The 16564-nt window shown below is 40.2% G+C and overlaps 1 protein-coding gene across 4 annotated transcripts in view; it reads left to right on the top strand.

Annotated features, from left to right (window-relative positions):
* The window catches only part of MEP1B (meprin A subunit beta), a 30357-nt gene extending 14012 nt beyond the window's left edge, over positions 1-16345 (top strand). For 2 of the 4 annotated variants that reach the window (XM_031658756.1, XM_021930017.2), the window contains 9 exons: positions 437-615; positions 3489-3707; positions 4352-4504; positions 6747-6962; positions 9357-9800; positions 11330-11509; positions 12903-13029; positions 13676-13880; positions 16177-16345. In XM_031658756.1, coding sequence (XP_031514616.1) covers positions 437-615; positions 3489-3707; positions 4352-4504; positions 6747-6962; positions 9357-9800; positions 11330-11509; positions 12903-13029; positions 13676-13880; positions 16177-16188 — 1735 coding nt within the window. In that variant the 3' untranslated portion in view covers positions 16189-16345. Of the gene's footprint in view, positions 1-436; positions 616-3488; positions 3708-4351; positions 4505-6746; positions 6963-9356; positions 9801-11329; positions 11510-12902; positions 13030-13675; positions 13881-16173 lie in introns of all 4 variants that reach the window. The other 2 variants (XM_031658755.1, XM_031658754.1) reach the window with 1 other exon arrangement.
* Positions 16346-16564: the final 219 nt, after the last annotated feature.

Raw genomic sequence — 16564 nt, forward strand, 5'->3', positions numbered from 1 at the left:
TGCTCAGCTTCTGGGGAGGCCTCTGCAAACTTACAATCATGGTGGAAGGTGAAGGTGGAGCAGGCATGTCACATGGCAAATGCAGGAGCCAGAGAAAGAGTGGGGAGGGGGAGGTGCTACACACTTTTAAATGACCAGATCTCATGAAAATTCACTATTGCAAAGACAGCACCAAGCCATGAGGGGTTTGTCCCATGACTCAAATACCTCCCATGAGGTCCCACTTCCATCATTGGGAATTACATTTCAACATGAGATGTGAGTGGGGACAATTGTCCAAACTATATCACCTGGGTTATAAGAGAAATGCACAGTGTTCAGATGTAACAGCAAAGGATTTAGGTGGGTAATGAGGTGGACTAGGCAGTGGAGATTCTGCCCTGAGACCTCAGATTGTAACATCCTCTTCCCCCTTTCTTGTAAACTCTCCTACAAGCTGCTGGTCTTCAGTGGGAAATAGGCGGGCTGGGAAGCAAGAACTTTCCATCGGGGCAAACTGTGACCGAATAGCAACGGTTCAACACGAATTCCTCCACGCTCTGGGATTCTGGCATGAGCAGTCGCGTTCTGACCGGGATGACTATGTCAGGATAATGTGGGACAGAATTCTGTCAGGTACATTTCTCTTATTTTCCTATGTTTTTAGTCAAGGACTGAATTTCTAAGCATGTGTCCTCTCTTGTCATCTGTGGCAACTGTTAATAATTTTAAAACTTTGATGTTTTGATGTCTTAATTCATTCAGCTCAAACTCATTCTGAGTTATTGGAACACTGGTATTCCAGAACCCATATGAGCTAGATATGCTCTTAGAAACTGGGTTTGTGGTTTTAAAGCACATTCAGTCCCACAACATGTTCCTGAGTATTACGTGGAATGGAGTCTGTGCCCGAATTAGTTTAGCAAATCCCCAAGTCTTAGTCCATCTTGCACTGCTATAACAAAACACCACAGACTGGGTAATTTATAAAGAACTGAAATTTATTCCTCATTGTTCTGGTAGCTGGAAAGTCCAAAATCAAGGGGTGGGCATTTGATGAGGGCCTTCTTGCTGTGTCGCATACCATGGCAGAGGGCAGAAGGGCAAGGGAGAGTCAGAAAAAAACAGGGCCAAATCTGTCCTTTTACAAGGAATCCACCCCTGCAGTAGCAAACCTACTCCTGCAGCAATGGGATTATTCCATTTATAGGACAGAGCCCTCATGCCCTAATTACCTCTCATTAGGCCTCACCTCCCAACACTGTTGCAGTGGGGATTAGGTTTCCAATACATGCTTTGGGGGGGGACATATTCGAGCCATAGCACCTAGGTTAAAAGAAATTAGACTTATTTATCCCGCTATACTGCTCTGAGTCTTTATTAGGTTGACAGGAAATGTAAATCTCTAAGAAAAGTGATTTACAAAATGATTTGATCATGGTCTTTTTTTCTTTTTGCAGAGTAGCTTGTAGAGTATTTGGATTTATTGTTTCATGGAACAATTTTCAGTAATAGTTGAGTAGCATGAACTGTTTGTGATTCTGTGTTCAAAGTCACAAAGTCTTAATAACCATGTCTGACTAGAGCTCATGTTTTCCACATTCCACAGTGACACTCAGCTTCCTCATCTGTCCTGCCTGTGTGGGGCGAGACAGAGGAAAGGGCATTGCTATTATGTCTGAGGCACTGTGAGGAGTGCCCTACACAAGGCCCCCTGACACCACACTTCTTGAAATCACAGATCTTGCTCTTCATCCCCCGCCTCTGTTTATCTCAAATGGGGTCAGGCATAGCAGCAAACTAAAAGATTTCTAGAGAAACAGCAGTGTTTAGCTTTAATCCACAGCCATACTCTTTAGGATTCCCAAAGTCTTATTTTTGATCAAAACTTCTGCCCACATTTGATAACACATCTTTATGTTTTGGAGATTAGAACCACCTCAACGTGTCCACAGAATCATTCCATTTCAAGTTGGAATCAGTTGCCCATTGGTATAATACTAAACGGCCTGATGTCTTCTCTAAATAGATTCATTTTTGTTTTTTTATTATTATTTTAAACTGACAAATCATAATTGTATATACTTACGGGGTACAGTGATATTTTGACATGTGTACACAATGTGGAATGACTAAAACAAGCCATCACCTCACTTATCATTTCTGTGGTGAGACATTTGAGATTTATTCTCTTAGCAATTTTGAAATATACACTACATTATTATTAACTATAGTCATCATGCTTTACTTATTTATTTATTTTGAGACAGAATCTTGCTCTGTTGCCCAGGCTGGAGTACAGTGGTATGATCTTGGCTCACTGCAACTTCCGCCTCCTGGGTTCAAGTGATTCTCCTGCCTCAGCCTCCCGAGTAGCTGGGATTACAGGCGCCCGCCACCACGGCTGGCTACTTTTTGTATTTTTAGTAGAGATGGGGTTTCAACAGGTTGGCCAGGCTGGTTCATCATGCTTTAAATACATCTACACATATTCCAGTAACCATGAATTATGGTTAGTCAATAACCGCATGTCAACGCTTTCTAATGACTCCTTTGTAGGATAACTAAAAAGTTATCATTCCCAGGTTTCATCTCACCATCCCTTCAAAGTCTTCTTACTTCCATCTCATCTACCGTGAATGTCCTCAGCCTGCCATCACTGCTGGCCAATGCCCTGAGTAGTTCAACAATACTTTTTATTGTTGTTGTTTGAGACAGGGTCTTACTCTATCACCCAGGCTGGAGTGCAGTAGCGTGATCACAGGTCACTGCAGCCTCGACTTCCGAGGCTCAGGCAATCCTCCCACCTCAGCCTCCTGAGTAGCTGGGACTACAAGCATGCACCACCATGCCTGGCTAATTTTTAAAATATTTATTTTATTTTATTTGAGATGGAGTCTCAATCTGTCACCTAGGCTGGAGTGCAGTGGTGCAATCTCGGCTCACTGCAACCTCCGCCTCCCGGGTTCAAGCAATTCTCCTGCCTCTGCCTCCCAAGTAACTGGGATTACAGGCACGCACCAACACGCCAGGCTAATTTTTGTATTTTCAGTAGAGACGGCGTTTCACCATGTTGGTCAGGCTAGTCTCGAACTCCTGACCTCGTGATCAGCCTGCCTTGGCCTCCTAAAGTGTTGGGATTACAGGCGTGAGCCACCATGCTTGGGCTTAAAATATTTATTAGAGATGAGGTCTCGCTTTGTTGCCCAGGCTGGTTAGCAACACTTTTTAGAATCCTCCTTTCCACGAGCAGTTTTACAGCCTTAGACTAAATGCCAGTGTCCTAACTATGGGCTGCAATAGAACCTTAGATATGTTCAGTGTCACTGCTGGTATTACAGTTCTAAGTTTGAATGTTATATTGTAAGATGGGAATAATGAAACTGTTGTTAGTTATAGCAAAAATTGTTTGAGTTTATTATATTCTCCATTTCTAAGTGAGCAGTATTTGGAGTAAGATAAGCTGAATTTTGTAAACATCAAGTAAAGATTTTTTATTTATCCTTTAGGCAGAGAGCACAATTTTAACACCTATAGTGACAGCGTATCAGATTCCCTGAACGTTCCCTATGATTACACTTCAGTAATGCACTACAGTAAAACTGCATTCCAAAATGGAACAGAGCCGACAATTGTCACAAGAATCTCAGACTTCGAGGATGTGATCGGCCAACGAATGGATTTCAGTGACTCTGATCTCCTAAAGTTGAATCGACTGTATAACTGCTGTATGTGACAGGTTCTTTGAAATGACTTGTATTTCCCTCTGTTATGTAGGAAAAAATGATGGTCTGTGCCATTTCGTCGAGCACCGGTGGGGTTTCTGAGATTATGGAGACTTGATATTCAGGAAGTAAACAGAATAGTACTCAGATCTCAATCTACACCTTGGAAGCAGCATTTTTCTTTTCACCACGTCTGGTGTTGAGATCTAAAAACAAATTGGGTCCTGTAGGAATATGCCTCAGGCAGGTTTTTAAAGCTGTTACTAATTCAAACATGGGTAAGACTGATACTCACACTTCCTTTTAGCTAGAATGATATGTCTAGTTGTAATATGAATGGGATCAAATAAACTGGATTGTGGCTTAATGATTCGAATAACTAGGGGAGTGTAGACTCAGATTTCTACAAATTAGATAATTTTTTAAAAAAAGATGGGGCAGGGAGCTTATTCAGATGTGCAGAATTCATTACCTTCTTTGTAGGGGTTCTGCAAATAAAGAGGGATCTTTGAGCCACCATCACCCAGAATCAGTCAGGTGTTCCCTGTAATACCAACCTGGCATTTCTAATACTGTGATAAGTTCAGTTTTTGTTACTTAGATTATCATGTTGTATGAGTGTCAATAATTGTTTTTTGCTTTTGTAGCCTCTTCCTTGAGTTTTATGGACTCGTGCAGTTTTGAATTGGAAAATGTGTGTGGCATGATCCAAAGTTCAGGAGATAATGCTGACTGGCAACGGGTTTCACAGGTTCCCAGGGGGCCAGAGAATGATCACTCCAACATGGGCCAGTGCCAAGGTAACAGGAGTGAGATACTCCTAGATTGTATACTCAGTGGCTACAGCCATGTTCTTCTCTATGAAAGACTGGGATTTTATCTCTAATTTCTATCAGAATAATTAATGATTATTCATTAGGTGACTACTGAGAAGTAGGTCTTGCACCTGATAAAGACATTGTTAATTGCTTTTCCTTCTGTGTTTATTTTTCTTTCTACAAGTCAGAGCTGGGCTCTGTGATGCCTCTACCAGTGCGTTCCCATAGGAGAGCATACCAAAGTGGGCCTCCTGCAAGGCCTTTTATCTCAGGGGCAGTACTATTGTTTTCTAGAAGTTTGCAGAATACAAGAGACTCTTCCCAATGGACAGCACTAGGCTGTGAACTATTGTTTCAGAACTGTAGCTGGATGTGATTATATGCTCCTGTTACAAAAATACCTAAAAAGCACCATTTATTTAATTTTCTTCAGATGCATATCCTTTTCCATTTTCATTTTGTTTTGCCTTAAGTAGCTATTTGGCTACAAGGACCACATTTTTACTTATTTGCTTATTCTGGCAACAAATATGTGAAACTAGACTTCAGAACTTAGGGCCAGTGCTTAATAATAATAGCTCAGATGATCTAGGCAGGAATTGGAGGCCTTCAATGGCAAAAAGGTGCTTTTCCTTTTATTTTTCTTTTTGAATGCATATTTGGATAGCGGATAGTGGTCCTCCTCAGACCAGAGCAAAGTAGATAGGGAGGGAGGGAGGAAAGGAAGAAGAATCCAGACCAGGCAGCTCTCACTTTTTTCTGTTTTTGAAAGCTAATTTCTGTAGTAAGGGAAAGGTTCCCTAACGTTGTGTCTTTCAGAAATTGCCTGCTCCTAGAACTATATTTAAATGCCCAACACAATTCCCTGCATATAGTGGAAACTAAGCAAATACTTGAAATAAGGTAAAGAAAATTGGGCCGGGTGCAGTGGCTCATGCCTGTAATCTCAGGCCTTTGGGAGGCCAAGGTGGGTGGATCACCTGAGGTTGGGAGTTTGAGACCAGGTGGGCCAACATGGTAAGACCCCATCTCTACTAAATATGCAAAAATTAGCTGGGTGTGGTGGCGCATGCCTGTAGTCCCAGCTAGTTGCAGGACTGAAGCAGGAGAATCACTTGAACCCGGGAGGCAGAGGTTGTAGTGAGCTGAGATGCTGAGATAGTACCATTGCATTCTAGCCTGGGCAACGGAGTAAGACATTGCCTCAAAAAAAAAAAAAAAAAAAAAAAAAAAAAAAAAAAGGAAACAAAATATATACATTCAAACCAGAATCACTAGCTCTGCCTTCTTTAGAGATGGCTTGGAAGATTAAGTATTGCAGATAATGAAAGCAGAGAACTGGGAGGTGCCTCCGAAATTATCAGGTTCAGTTATTCTCTATGTTTTCATTACAAATATCATTTAAAAAATATTAAAATGTGAATCTCCCCAGATGGTTGCTGTAGTTACAGTATCTTCTGAGAGTTGAATTTCTTTCTTTCTTTTCTTTTTTTCTCCCTTCTTTTTTGGTGACAGTTTGAAGCCAAAGAAGTTAGAAAGTGTTTTTTAAAAAAAGGGGGCAGCCAAGGCCCTGGTTTCCTGGCTGGGCTCTCGCTCCTGTCCGCATTGTGTGTTCACCTCTCCAGAAAGACCTAGAAGTTGACGCTGAATTAGCCTTGGGAGACACAGATGCTACAACTCTCTACCCACCCAAGTTTCAAACCCTCCTTTTGACTTAATTTCCATTTTCCTTTTTCATATTCTTAGAGGGGAACAACCCTCTGTAGCATCTTTTTCCAGTGGTAGCTCTTCCCACTTGGAGCTGGACCAGGGTTGCAGACACTTGAAAGGTGTCCTGTGTAGACTCTACCTTTTAGCCCTGCTGTTTGGTCTTGACCTGCAGCCTTACAGTGGATTTTTAAAAAATTAGCATTTGATACTTAAACTTGCTGTATCTTTATAGCTCATAACAAACGAAGATAAGCAAGGATTAGTGCCCACGGAAAACTACTATTGTAAGTAAACGTCTTATAAATAATAGAGAAGTTTGAGTTTTATACTGTTATGTCAATCTGCTAGCTTTTGCAAGTGCCAGATATGTAGCTTAGGCTTCTGTCGTTTCTCCCTGGCGATTTACATATGGATGTTACTTACGCCTTGTGTAAAGAATCTAGCACCACTATTAACAAACACACATTTCCATACCCAGTATCTGTTTTCTCTCAATTCTGCTTTTCTTTAACAGGTTCTGGTTTCTTCATGCATTTTGATAGCAGCTCTGTAAATGTGGGGGCCACAGCAGTGCTGGAAAGTAGAACGCTGTACCCTAAAAGAGGATTTCAGTGCTTGCAATTTTACTTATATAACAGTGGCAGTGAAAGTGATCAACTGAACATCTACATCAGGGAGTATTCTACAGACAATGTGGATGGCAATTTAACCCTTGTGGAAGAAATAAAAGGTACAATGTCAACATTCTTATTGTTTGGATTCAAAGTGAGGCAATCTTAGGTCTTTTCTTTAGTTAATGCAACAATTTACAATAGGGCAGGGGCTACTGAGTCACTACCCTTCAACTAAGAACTAGATTCTTCTTGTTTTAAGTGGTGGCAAGGAAGCTAGAATGAAGACTCTTTCTGAGTGCTCTGTTATGTGACACTCACTTAAGAAACTGTAGATCAGTCTCTGGCACTATGGAGGTCAGTTCTTGGCAAATAATAAAAATACAAAGCCGGGTGCAGTGGCTCACAGCTGTAATTCCAGCACTTTGGGAGGCCAAGGCAGTCGGATCACCTGAGGTCATGAGTTCGAGACCAGACTGGTCAATATATAGTGAAACCTTGTCTCTACTGAAAAAATACATAAATTAGCTGGGAGTGGTGGCACATGCCTGTAGTCCCAGCTACTTGGGAAGCTGAGGAAGGAGAATTGCTTGAACCCGGGAGGCGGAGGTGGCAGTGAGCTGAGATCACGCCACTGCACTCCAGCCTGTGCGACACAGCAAGACTCTATCTCTGAAAAAATAGATAAGATAAAATAAAATAAAATACCTAAAAATACGATGTGAACTAGCTTAGGCAAAATAGGACGGGCTCCTGGCTGAAGGGTAGTTACAGCCTGTGGGACAGATGAGGGAGACACCGGCTTGAGGGGGAATTATTAATAGCTCTGTCTCTGAACATTGCTGGGCACCTCTTGTTTTACCTCAGAATGGCTTTCTTTATAGGACTGGTACTTTGGTTGTTTCACTTCCCAGCTTACATTTGACCAAATTTGCTATCAGTCTGGAAAAAGGACTCTTCCTCTAATATAAAGCTTAGAAAATAAATCCCAGTGAAGAACTGGGATGCTTATGACTTCAGTCAAACACAGCCTCTGGAGCAATTCCTGAGTGGGAAGTGAGTACCCACCCTTCTTACCAACAATATGCTGGAGAGGAGAGCCATGTTGAGCACCTATGCAAGTAGATGGTTAAGGGGGTGACTGAGAAAGGGAGGGGCTGTGGGCTGGCAGACATATTACTGTCTATTCCACTTAATCATCTCCTGGCTTGAATGAATTGAGTAATTCAATTTGTTCCACAATTGGATCCATACTATGCAATATAGTATGCCATTTTCCTCCTGTTTTTAACAAGGAGAAACAATCTGAAATACAGGTGATACTTTTCTTTGTGAACACCTATAAGCAGTGAGGTTTTTAAGCTCACTAAGAATATACACATATTATACATATATATTATTCATGTAACAAAATAAAACATAAAGTATAATTATATATAATATGTATTATATATTAAATATATAAAAGTCATATATAAGCCATATGTTACTATAAATATTATATATTATGTATTAATATATAAATTAATATAAATATTGATATAATGTATCTATAATATATATAATTGTCCAGGATTGGAAGGGGGATCCTTTCTATTAGCAATCTGTGGGTGTGTCATTGATACACAATAACACAAAAAGGCACTTAAGAAACTTCCTTATTTTCTGTCATTTGGGTATGTCTAACTTATTTTCAAGTAGCTGTGTTTCACATTAAGCACCAACATATTTTTGTTTTAAGACTTTGTGTTAACCACTAGTTTGACATGAATTTCTCAGCTGCTGTCCATCTGGGGGTTTCTGCAGATTATTTAGTATACTGCTTCTTATTTCAGTATGTGATATAAGAAAATCAGACAAAATGGCATATCATGTGCTGCTAGCGAGGGTTATGGGCTAATAGTTGGGGAGGGAGTGCAGGTTGGAAAGAAAGAAGGTGGTACCAAATATCAGATAAATACTTACAATGCTGAGTCACTGGGAAGTAATCTAAAGAGTAGATTGCAGGATGTGGGCTTTCCAGGGTTTGGTGGATTTTGTTTAATATTACCAAAAGGTTGATTGAAGATTTTGTATGTGAGGGAAGTATTCCAATCAAACCATAAATATATTAAAGAAGGCTTTGCCTGAGTATTACAGGAATCTTGGGTAGAAGTATTACGAGTATTGGGCTTGCTGGCTGTTTAACAATGGAGAATGCCAGGTAACTCATAGGTAGGGCATGAAGTACTCATGAGCTAGATGTTGTTATTTACTCTCTGATCTCTAGGAAAGGGTGATCTATTTGAGAAACAGCTAGACAAATATTCAGCTATTCCAGAGAACAGTGTGACCCCATAGAAGCACCTTTAAGTAAATAATTCTAGGCTGGAGCTTTGGCAAAACCATACTTCTGACCCATAGAAATAAATCGGTTTTGGATGATCCTTTGTCTAAGAAGGCTAGAAATCTAATGTTGACATGTACATAATTTAAACTTCTTTGTCTTTGAAATAATAATAACTCTTTTGCAGAAATACCCATTGGGAGCTGGCAACTTTATCATGTAACATTGAAAGTGACCAAGAAGTTTAGAGTGGTGTTTGAAGGACGCAAAGGCTCTGGCACATCACTGGGTGGTCTGTCTATTGATGACATCAATCTTTCGGAAACACGGTGCCCTCATCATATCTGGCATATAAGGAATTTCACACAGTTCATTGGCAGCCCAAATGGAACTTTGTATAGCCCTCCATTTTACTCTTCTAAAGGTTATGCCTTTCAGATTTACTTAAATCTAGCCCATGTGACTAATGCAGGGATATATTTCCACTTGATCTCTGGAGCCAATGATGATCAATTACAGTGGCCATGTCCTTGGCAACAAGCCACAATGACACTTTTGGATCAAAATCCTGACATTCGACAGCGTATGTCCAATCAGCGGAGTATAACTACGGACCCATTTATGACCACCGGTTCGTAACTCATTTTCTTTATTGCTAATAAACAATCATTGCTCTAGGAGGGATGGATAATTTTGGGAATGAGAGATTGCACAGTTAGTTACCTAGGGAAATTTGAGTCCCAAATCTTAAGAACAGATATTTAGGAGAAAGGTTTCAAGAATTGTGGACAGAGTCTTTCAGGCAGGAGCTCATCAGAAATGTCAGCAAGGACTCCAACAAATAAAGAAGATACTGACTGTATTCCTGGGAACTGATGGCCCTTCTCAGATTTCCACTTCTGTGCAAGAAGTGTTGGTTTTAGAGTCTGACATGCCTGAGTTCAAGTCCAAGGTTTGCTTCTCATTAGCTATGTGACCTTGAGCAAATAATCTCTTAGGGCCCCAGTGTCCTCAACTGTAAAGCCAGGGCTGTAGTAACCATTCCACAGATTTGCTATGAGAATTAGTACAGGTCAAGTGTGGAAGCTGTGGAAAGGCCTGGAGTGGAGAGGCCCTCAGATGTTGGGTTTTTCTAACTCATGCTACCTTGTTCACGTCACTGGGAATGTCAAAAATAATTCAGTGTTGGAAATGGGGGTAGTTTTTGACCAGAAGGAAGGTATTGAGCAGGTGCATTCAAGTGTTGGTGGGAAGGGTGTGAGAATACATTATAATTTCTTAGTAAAAAGTTACAGAGGATTTGCTAATCGTGACATCATTCCCCATCTTTCCCATCTCAAAAAGAAGTAACCCACTGAAAGCAATGATCACACTTGTAATTTTAATAACTCTTTGCTTCTGAGACCCTCATAAAGGAAAACAATGAAATTATGGCAAGCTGAATATTTTTGCCAAATGTGAATTCTGTATATGAAAAACATGGACCAAATTGGCATAGAAAAAATCCAACTTAATCTCATAGGAAAACAATAATATTCACCAACGGAGTTGTAGGGACTTGACATTCAGAATTTTTTCACTTTTTCTTAAAGTGTTTCTTCCTGAATGACATTAAAAGCAGCTCAGGGCTGGGTAGGTCATTATCTTTTCCCAGAAGCAGTACTTCTTCTTGTCTTCTACTTCTGAAGCACTTTGCTTGTTAGGTGGATAATTCAGTTAATAAGATAAATCATTCTATGCTGATATTAAAAACTCTCTCAGCAATATATTGCTTTAACTGGACAAACTGTAACTTTGTAAAAGGACTCTCTTAGTAGCCTTAGGCTACTAAGAAATTATTCTAATAGATAGGAGGGTTTCTATACCGTTCAATAAGTAGAGATATGATATTCCCAGGAATATCTGGCACCTAGGAAACTTCTGGTACCTCTCCACTCTTATTCTACAGTGTGGTCCTCCCTGCCAGGTAATTTCATTTCCTCTAGGACAGTATAAATGAACAAGCCCCAGCGATTTGCCAGGGAATACATCACAGGCCAATAGCATCATTTAATTATTTTGAGCTCCAGCCTAATTGTGTTTCACATTGCCTGTTCTTTCCTACCACCAAAAGCTACGATGATGATAAACACACTCCATTAATATAAATTGCTTTTTCAGATAATGGAAGCTATTTTTGGGACAGGCCTTCCAAAGTGGGAGCAGTGGCTGTTTTCCCTAATGGAACTCAGTTTAGAAGAGGTGGTGGCTATGGAACCAGTGCCTTTATAACCCATGAGAGGCTGAAAAGCAGAGATTTTATAAAAGGAGATGATGTTTATATCCTACTGACAGTGGAAGGTATGTCAATAAAAATAGTTTTATATAAGCTAGTTTTTTGTTGTGGCCACTGATTATTTTCTGTTTATTTCTGCATTCCATTTTTAGGTGTATTATGTAGAGATGTGGGGGGAAATGGGCATGAGTGGGGTGTGAGGGGAACATGAATTATTGACAACATGAAAAAATTTAATTTGAAACAGTAAGGACTCCAGAATAAAGAATTTAATGACTACCACATGAAGCTATAGTGGAAATCTTTAGGTTGGGAAATTTCTTTAGAAATAAATTAAAATAGAACAATTATACTCTAGGATTCCCGAAATAAAAATATCACATCAGCACATGAAATGACTGGAAACGGCTGTGTCTTATCTGTTTCAAATGTACATACATGCATACATATATACATACACACACACACATATATATATTGGCAGAAATGATATTAATCTCTTGTTAGATTAATGTTAAATTTCTTACTCCTGCAGCCAATAAATACATTTTGCAGCAATTCTGGTGGTTTTCATTTTTTATGTGGTAGGATTTTAACTCATTTTCTATTAAAGACCCACTTGGGTCTCAGTAAATCAGATTGTTGTTTGTGATGAAAGGTGGTGCAATTAAAACCCACAAAAATTTGACTCCAGTGTCCATTAGAGTAAATCTAGATGATACCTCTTGGAGAAATTATTCAGAAATAACTTTCGTTAAGAGAGAAAACATTTTATGTAGCAGAGAAAAAAAATCAGATATGCATCAGTTCTCTTTGACCATAGCGATTTCAACCAGAAGCAATAACATACTGCAGAGAGCATAACACTATTTGTCAGGGCACTTGGTGTCTTTCTCCAAGTCTCCACCAACTTGCTCTACCAAGCCAGAGACCTCTGACCTTGGGCAATGCCCTCAATTACTTTACATTTCTGAGTTTTGGTTTCCTTATCTGTCTCTTGAAAGTTGGCATCAGGGGCTTGTACCCTTCTGGGCTCCCACAATCCAGGCCAGCATGTGGTTGAGTTGGAGCCCCAGCAGGCTGGCCTAGTTTCCCTTTGCCTAGTTCTTATCTCGCTGCCTATATCAATGTTGCTAGACTGCGCTTCAAGGTTACCTGAATTTCTCATAAGCCTAAAATCTGATCATTGTCTATTTTGAAACTTAAGATTGGGCTTGGCATGATGGCTCACACCTACAATCCCAGGACTCTGAGGCTGAAGTGGAAAGAATGTCTGAGCCCGGGAGCAAAGACCAGCCTGGGCAACATTACAAGATCCCACCTCTAAAAAAAAAAAAAAGAAAAAAAAGAAAGAAAGAAAAAAGGAAAAAAGAGACATTAAAAGAAAAAGAAACTTAAAGATCAAATGATTGTTAAACAAAAGCTGATTTCCATCCACACTCTTCCCCATCTTCCTAGACATATCTCACCTCAACTCTACGCAAATCCAGGCAACACCAACCCCTAGTGTCCAAGACCTCTGCTCAAAAACCACCTGTGAAAATGATGGTGTCTGCACTGTTCGAGATGGCAAAGCTGAGTGCAGGTAAGGATCATTTGGAAGAGATCTCTCCATTCTTTGGTTAGAAATTTTATTCCCATAATGTAGGATTAAATACTTGATAGTTCTTATGAATGAAATCAGTTGATTCCCATCTCACAGTCATTCATAGAATTTTTTGTGTTGTTGTCCTCCTTTTGGGGCTTTGGATAACCACAAAAACTATCTTTGTGATAGCCAACACAATTTTTTATGAAAAAAATATTACACTATATTCTAATTGTCTGAAAAAGTCCTCACAACAGTCCAGTCATTTTAAGTGTAGCTGCCTCCATTTCCTAGATGAAGATACTGACGTTCTGAGGAGCCCTTGGCCAAGATGTGAAGCTGGAGGGTGGTGGGCATGGGACGCTGAGAACTAAACTTTCTCTATTACCTGTGCTAACAGCCTTTCCTAACTTGCAGATGCTGTTTTAGTATCAGATTAGGAAGAATTCCATTTTTTCTTTCCATTGCTTACATCTGTGCTCTAGGTGCCTGTCTCTCTGCAGTCCAGAGTGGGTAAAATAGTTCCATATAGCAGTGACCTATTGGTGATCAAATAGACTAAAGGTGATCCACATCTTTAACTGTGAAGATTTCTGGAGTTACATATCAACTCATAACTCTGAGTCACACTCTCAATGTGCAGGTGCCGGTCAGGGGAAGACTGGTGGTACATGGGAGAAAGGTGTGAAAAGAGAGGCTCTACCCGAGACACCATCGTCATTGCCGTTTCCTCTACTGTCGCTGTGTTCGCCTTGATGCTCATCATCACTCTTGTCAGTGTCTATTGCACCAGGAAGAAATATCGTGAAAGGATGAGCTCAAATGGACCAAATTTGACTCTGCAAAATGTAAGTTGAGGCTGATGTTTGATTATTCACAACCTATTGGTGAAATCTTATGGAGAGGAACTAGGACATTTTTGACATACTTTGGTTCTTGCCTTCTTCTCTTTGTTTCCTATGCTGGGACAATTGATTTCAGACTATAAAAGTTCCTATTACTTTCACTGTAAATCAACAATTCTTAAATTGGGATTTATGGAGGTTCATTATCCTCCTGGAATTGTATACAACATTGTGTACAGTTGTGTGTAGGGGTTTTTTCCTAGAGTGTGGTGTGGTCTGTGACCTGAAAGGCACAATTGATTTTGCCTGCAAGTTCAAACCTTCCTGGTAAAGTGGAGAGGTGGCCTGCAAGTGTTTTTGTTCTAAAGGCTTTAGAGTGGTGCTGAGCTGAGGCCCGTAGGAGGGGGATGCAGGCATGTTTGGGGAAGCTTTTGCATTAAAGAAGGTTCCAGTTCATTCTGGCTTCACGTGGAATAACTAATTCTAAGGCAGGTTTTCAAGTAAAGGATTTAGTCTTCCCTCAAAAAAATCTCTAAAATGTGAATAGACTCCTGAAACGACCCTGTTTCCAGTGGGTCCCTTGGGAAGCTGACTCTGAGATGGATATTTGTACACAGGAGGTTGATTGGGGAGGGCTCCTGGAACACATATAATAGGCTGAGGGAGCTGGCCTGGGCAGAGGGTGAGGTTAGACTGTGATGTGGTTGCAGCTGAGGCCTTAGCCCATCCTCCAGGGAGCTCTGGAGTGGGGATGATTCCTTCTTAGGCACATCCTGAATCAAGGGAGGGGGGCCAGGCCTTTGTACTCCCATCGCTGGAATGGGGCTGCCCCCAAAGAGGGGCATAAAATTGGACAAGGCAACGGCCTTTGGGGGAGGGCATTTCTTGCATGACAGCCTTCATTCAAAGGACAGGACCAAGCAGCAGTGCCCTAGCATCCACTACATACTCCAGCAGTAGAGCACAGAGTTTTACATGCCGATTCATATTCTTCCTCGCAAAGGAGCACAGAGAAAGTGGCATGAAATCTGAACGTTACCTAAAAATGAAGCCCTAAAATTCTTCCAGTTCTAGTTCATTCCAATTGGAGTCTCTGAAAATTGCGACTGAAGCCAGTCAGAAAACATGCCCAATTAGAATATCTCCAAAAATAAAAATACCGCAATTGGCTAAAGCAAGAGTACATTTTCTTAACAAAAACGATTATTCAAGACATAGTATATTTAAAGTTTTGAGTTTTTAAAGGGGACAGACGGGTATCAAGATATTATTATTTATATCAAGATATAAAATAATAAAAACATGTTTGACCAGTCAGTCAAAACCTGGACAATGATAATGAACTGAAAGGAAATCGTTGTATTATCGTAGGCTGTTGTCCTATTTCCTCCACATCAGGAAGATGTTTAATGCTAATAATATGGCAATAGATCAATTACCTCACAAAACTATTACAAAAGTGCTTAAAATATAAACAGATTGTTTTGTTTTAAGACAACTTTCAGCTTATTTTATGACTCAAAATAAAAGGGAAAAATCAGCAAATACTTGGCCTGGTATGTCAACCTGATGGCAGCTGTGCCTGCAAGTTCACTCTCCTGGGCCATTGGGATGAGCCAGAAGTTGGTGCATGGAAGGTGGAACAGTGGCAGGGCAGGAGGGGACAAGTTAACTGGGTGGATGGGATTGCCAGGATATTTCCTTGACAATGGGAAGTGTAACAGCTGTTATAAGGACTCCAACTTAGCAAGTAAAAATTGGAAGGAGTTAAAGAAAAGTGACAAAACCAAAGAGAAGAGACAGAAGGAAACTAAGTTAATAAAGTGGGGAAACCATGAGAGTATCAGGGACATGGTAAGGATAGTAAGTGGAAACACACACATGCACACACACACACTCCATAATATTACAACAGAACTATTTTGTGTCTGGGTCATTTAAACACATTCCCAAGGACAAGGCAGTTGACTTACATTATCTTAGGCTAGGCATTTCTACAGTTAATTCACTGATAACAGATCTCACAGATGTTGTTTAGATCTTAAATCAGAATGACCTTTTTTTCTGAGGCAAATGTATGTGTTCACCATAATGTTTTAGCATCTGAATAATGTGGGCTCAAAAAGCCAGGGCTCTAAATGGAGACCAGGAGCAGGAGCCATTGCCAGCTAGGAGGGAGGCCAGGAGACTACTGATGGGGACTTCATTTAAAGACTAGATCGTTTTCTTGTGATTCATTTAAATAACAGTTTTTAAATTTAGAAATTAAATCATCAATTGTTCTTTCCTCTTTTAGCAGCATGCTTTTTGAAGATTAACTCGACAATACGGCCAGCAAATGAAATTAAAAAGGATTCTTCGTCATGGATTCGCCTAAGAGATATTACAACCACCTCAATCTTCTAAAAATGGATCTTTTTCTGTAAATAGCTGGAAATACTATAAATCACTATTTTGGTCAAAGTCAATTTGGTGAAATACTGTTTGTGTTTCCTTCTTTTAAATGAGAGAAAAGCAATTCAGGCTCTTCTGAAAGTATAATATTGTCTAGAAAAAAGGGAGAGCAACAGTTAGAGATTGCTTTTCAAATTACTGATCCTTCCATATGGGGGCCACGTGTGGTGTCCTCACAAGTGATTCTTTAGAAACCCACTAGAAACACCCAGTGGGAATGATCCTCCATGCGG

The sequence above is a fragment of the Papio anubis genome, chromosome 19 (genome assembly GCF_008728515.1).
Source record: "Papio anubis isolate 15944 chromosome 19, Panubis1.0, whole genome shotgun sequence".
Taxonomy (NCBI): Eukaryota; Metazoa; Chordata; class Mammalia; order Primates; family Cercopithecidae; genus Papio; species Papio anubis.